General features: G+C 38.5%; 1 protein-coding gene across 1 annotated transcript; it reads right to left on the bottom strand.

Moving 5' to 3' along the window:
• Positions 1-819: 819 nt before the first annotated feature.
• eef1akmt2 (EEF1A lysine methyltransferase 2) lies at positions 820-4,753 on the bottom strand. Its single transcript, XM_058399791.1, has 6 exons — positions 4,594-4,753; positions 3,479-3,544; positions 3,147-3,261; positions 2,951-3,058; positions 1,676-1,892; positions 820-1,032 (listed from the first exon to the last, which is right to left on the bottom strand). The coding sequence occupies exons 1-6, from the start codon at positions 4,707-4,709 to the stop codon at positions 935-937; spliced, it is 720 nt and encodes a 239-aa protein (XP_058255774.1). The 5' UTR covers positions 4,710-4,753; the 3' UTR covers positions 820-934.
• Between the last annotated feature and the right edge of the window lie 580 nt (positions 4,754-5,333).

The following is a 5,333-nucleotide window of genomic DNA, read 5'->3' as shown; positions in this document are numbered from 1 at the left end:
ACATCCACATGGATGGCTGGACCCAAGGTTTCCCAGCAGAACATTGCCCAAAGCATGACACTGCCTCCTCAGCTTGCCTTCTTTCCATAGGTCATCCTGGTGCCATTTGTTTCTCAGGTAAGCCATCCATGTAATGTAAATAGAATGTGATTCATCAGACTAGGCCACCTTATTCCATTGCTCCTTGGTCCAGACCTGATGCTCACATGCCCATTGTTCACTGTTGACACCCTGACTGGTCTGTTGGTATGCAATCCCATATGCAACAAACTGCGATGCACTGTGTATTATGACACCTTTCGATCAGAACCAGCATTAACTTCTTCAGCAATTTGAGCAACAGTAGCTCATCTGTTGGTTCGGACCATCCATGATCGGCTGTCCATGACCGTCACCAGTTCACCACTGTTCCTTCCTTGGACCACTTTTGATAGATACTGACCACTGCAGACCGGAAACACCCCACAAGAGCTGCAGTTCTGGAGATGCTCTGATCCAGTCGTCTAGCCATCACAATTTGGCTGTTGGTCAAACTCGCTCAAATCCTTACACCTTCCCATTTTTCCTCCTTCTAACACATCAACTATGAGGACAAAATGTTCACCTGCTGCCTAATATATCCCACCCACTAACAGGTGCCATGATGAGGAGATCATCAGTCTTATTCACTTCACCTTACCGGTGTAAGGATAGATAATAATCTAGCTTTATATATTTATTAAGAAAAAGTATGTCAAGTAAAATATCAGAAAAAATAACACTTCTCAAATATTAGGAGTATAGATTTGTTCTGGCTGTAAAATAAAATAAACAGACACATTTAAAGTATTTTTTTTTATTTTTATGCATGTGTGGAAGACACAGAAGGAAAGACGATAAGGCATTTACAAATTTACAAACTGCTTCCAAAGCCACATAAAATCTAAGTTTGACATCAGCTGAGTCTTTTGAGGACCAAAGCTGTGACGCTGTTCCCGGTCACACCTCCAAACTGGAAACGCGGTGTAGGTAGCTCCTGTAGCAACTCAAAGCCTGCAATATACACACTGATGTTATGTGATGTGACGTAATACAATATCCAAAATAATTTCTGAGTTATTTTGCAGCCTTCAAATTTTTTAATTTACATTGCTGCATTTTTTCCTGGGTATAATTGGTATAAACACCATGATTTTTATTTACATAACCCAGCCTCTAATATAAAATAAGATGCTTACAATAGTTCCTAGTGAGCAAGAACGCATGGTCCTCAGTACCACAGTAATGGTAGTTAAATTGCATGTGTGTGTTCATAATCCTTGTAGATTTGTAAAAAATATGCTGGGCCTGAAATAGCTAAAGTTAGAATGTTATGCTATACTATAATATATAATTATATATAACATTTAACCTTTTCCAAGTAAAAAGTACAATCTGTATCTTCAGACACTAGCGATCATTCTAAAATTACTTCTAGCAATTTGGCCAAAAGATTTAATATCTGTACTCTCAATGCAGTGTTAAAATACATATCATCCCCTAAAAAGGTGAAGCAGATACCCAAATATACTGAAATCAATGTTTAGCCTGTTTCAATTTTTTTTTTTTTTACTTTCTCTCAAATGAGAGTGGATAATGGCTTTTTTTTGGCAAATATCAAGTTGCTCTTCTTTTAAGTTCACTTTCGCTTCTGTACCTGGGCTGAAGATCTGCAGGAGCTGCTCTTTGGTCCAGTTGCAAGAAGTGATGATGAAATGTCCCTGTGATTTTAGAGCTGCTCTCAGTGAAGACATGTACTGGAGTTTTGCAATTTCTCTGTCTTCAGGATTCAAGCTAATAGCATCGAAAGTGCCCTTGTCTATACACAAGTCAAACCCTTTCAGCTCGGGGCTGGGGTTCAGAAAATCCATCTCCTGTGACGATATAAAGAGCATACACATAGCACATTAATAATCATTAAAAACCACAAGTGCAAAACGTATGGTGGCCTGAAAATAAAGCCACTCAAATGGTAACATTTCTGGCGTTTTCATGTTGTGAAATGCATGCTTGTATTGAAGTCTGGTTACGCCCTGGTTAAGAATGAGAGACATCAAAAATGTATTGATTTTATATGCACTGAATTTAATGTGTAATAAAAAAAAAAAAGTTGAATATGTAAAATAAAACATTTTGTGAAATATAGATGTCAAATTATTTTAACATAAAATAATTTTGGTCAAAAAACAACTCTTCCTGATTCTGGGATTCAGTCAAAGTGGCATCCTGTGGGTCTTCCCCAAAATGCCACACTTGCACTATATAGTCAAAAGTTTGTTGTCACCTGATCATCCTGCCCATACTCATTCACATCTCATTCCAGATTTAGTCCCACTTTGCTGTTAGAATAATTTCCACTATTCTAGGAAGGCTTCATACTAGATGTTTAAGTGTGGCTGTGGGGATTTGTGCTCATTCAGCTTCAAGAGTGAGGTCAGGCCCTGCTGACAGGTGAATAGGGAATCTGTCCAGGTCATTCGAGTTCTTCCACACCGACCTTGGTAAACCATGTTTCCATGGACCTCGCTTCGTACACAGGGACACGGTCATGCTGGAACATGTTTGTTCCTCTTAGTTCCAGTGAGGGGAAACTGTAATTCTGCAGCATACAAAGACATTCTATACAACTGTGTGGCAATAGTCTGAAGAAGAACCACATATAGGTGTGATGGTCAGGTGTCCACAAACCACAAACCTTTGCCAGACTATGTATTAGACTTTAATGTAACCTAAACCCAGACAAACAGAACAGAATGTATAACAATTTATCTCTAAAATAGTACTGAATCATGTTCATTTCTTGTCGGTTCATTAAGGAAAAAAAAAAAACAAGCACACTTACTGAGGCCAACTTTTCAGGTTAGTTTTCAGTAAAAGAGAACACTGAAACTGTTACAACTTTTTAGGAAAATATATTGTGAAAACCTCTTACCTGAACTTTAATGTTTGTTAAGCCCTCTTCTGCCAGGACATTTGTTGCAAGTTCTACTGAGGCACTGGAATAATCTATTCCAGTAAGATTCATAAATCCATGCTTGGCCTTAACAGAAAGCATTAAAATGAATTAATAAAACATTTTTTTAAAAGTTGATATGTGCAATTCATTACACTGTTATGTTGCAACATACCAGTTCTACAAGGAAGACACCATTTCCAGTGCCAATGTCCAGTATGGCAGCATTTTCAGGTGTGTTCTGTTTCTCCATCCACCGAAACACACGGTTCATACTTTCCTCTCCAAACCTGAGGACAGAGATCAAGATTCTAATCGTTCCAGTCTATCCAAAACCCTGCAGGTAGCACAGAACTTCTAGCAAAGAATTGTCTACCAGGCTCACCAGCTGGAACCTGGCCACAGCAGGATGGAGTTTTCAGCAGCAATTGTTAGCATTAACATTTGAACACTCAAACCAAGTCTACTGCATGAAGGAATTTTAGATATCATAAGGGAAGACATTACCATATTTCTCCAACATCTCCAATGTCTCTGTAGGTCTGGAGTTCCCTGTTGTAAGCATTATCCCAGCTAGGAGGAGGAAAACAATGGTCAGTACTTCGGAGTTGTACTCCATAATAGTAGTAAAAAGAAGAAGAAGACTCACATTTTTTATTTTGCCTTACACAATTAAATGAATCTGTATACATACACATATACACACCCCGATCAGGCATTATTAACATTATGACAAGTGAATAACACTGATTATCTCCTCATCATGGCACCTGTTAGTGGGTGGGATATATTAGGCAGCAAGTGAACATTCTGTCCTCAAAGTTGATGTGTTAGAAGCAGGAAGAATGGGCAAGCGTAAGGATTTGAGCGAGTTTGACAAGGGCCAAATTGTGATGGCTAGACGACTGGATCGGAGCATCTCCAAAACTGCAGCTCTTGTGGGGTTACCAGTCTGCAGTGGACAGTATCTACTAATGGTGGTCCAAGGAAGGAACAGTGGTGAACCGGTGACAGGGTCATGGATGGCCAAGACTCATTGATGCACTGGGGAGCGAAGGCTGGCCCGTGTGGTCTGATCCGACAGACGAGCTACTGTTGCTCAAATTGCTGAAGAAGTTAATGCTGGTTCTGACAGAAAGGTGTCAGAATACACAGTGCATGACGAGTCAGGGCTGTTTTGGCAGCAAAAAGGGGACAAACACAATATTAGGCAGGTGGTCATAATGTTATGCCTGGTCAGTGTATTTTTGACTTTTCACTTAAGAGTCGTTAGGGTTCAACTATAATAATAATTAATCAATAATCATGTTGCCCCAGTTATTAATAAAGAGACTTCTGCTCAAACCATCTAGACCACGAAGACTTCACTGACTAGGACGTTACAAAAGCACCAGAGCTAATGTATCGTTAGAAATGTATAAGCCACATATGAGATCAGGCGATAACTTATAAGTATTTACTCAGTGTTTAAGAGCTACCACAGAGGTTCATAACAGAGCTGCTGAAGTTTACATTTCAGAAGAGTAAGACACATTGATGTGTTATTGATATCCAAACGAGCTCAAGTTAATGTACGACCCCGAGAGTCGGGAAAAATAATAATATTCATATAAAATACTCACTATTCTTTTGTTCCGAGTTTTGATGGAGCAAAATCCTCTCCAGAACCGGTGCATGATCCTAAAGAGCTCTCCTGAACATGTGAGGTCTCTGAAGCCATTGCTGAAGCTTCAAACATGGCACTTATAATGAACCATTTTCATAATAAAAGTAGCGCATGCACGCCATATACGGTCCCAAGTCCTTCTCCTACTGATCTTCACCAGAGCACAGGACTCACTATAAAGCTATTTTTTTGCATGTATGAACAATTTTATTTTAAAATGAAACGCACAAAAACAGCGTACATGCAAGTGTTGATAAAATATTACATTTATATAAATAAGATACAATAATAAAAGTATCAAAAAAAACTTTTAGAAAAAATGCAAAGTCGGCCACTTTTAACCAATCATTAATGTATTTATTTACGTACATTAATTTATTAATTTAAGTGCTTTAACTAGTGCTAGGACAGGGTCTTTATGAATCCATAGCTTATCCGTAGTTTATCCCGCAACCACTGGGTGTGAGAGTAAGATGGAAATACAACCTGGACAGAACACACACACACACACACACACAGCCAATCCACCTACCACCACGGTTTGGGAGTTGTGAGATGCTTAAATTAAATAACAATTAAATGCATTCATTTTTCTAAATCACTGGCTTATTTTGGTGGTTGTGAATTACGCTGATCATTTCAATTGTCTTTTTTTAAAATGATGATTATTATTATTATTATTATTATTGTTGTTGT

Source organism: Hemibagrus wyckioides, linkage group LG09 (assembly GCF_019097595.1).
Source record: "Hemibagrus wyckioides isolate EC202008001 linkage group LG09, SWU_Hwy_1.0, whole genome shotgun sequence".
Taxonomy (NCBI): domain Eukaryota; kingdom Metazoa; phylum Chordata; class Actinopteri; order Siluriformes; family Bagridae; genus Hemibagrus; species Hemibagrus wyckioides.
Note: the sequence above shows the minus strand (reverse complement) of the source record. Positions and strands in the feature narration are given on the sequence as shown.

Coding starts and splice junctions, on each gene's coding strand:
- eef1akmt2 (XM_058399791.1), bottom strand. CDS start 4,709: ATGTTTGAAGCTTCAGCAATGGCTTCAGAGACCTCACATGTTCAGGAG. Junction 1,893..2,950: donor TAACAAACATTAAAGTTCAG/GTAAGAGGTTTT, acceptor ATATCGTCACAG/GAGATGGATTTTCTGAACCC. Junction 1,033..1,675: donor CCTGCAGATCTTCAGCCCAG/GTACAGAAGCGA, acceptor TGTATATTGCAG/GCTTTGAGTTGCTACAGGAG.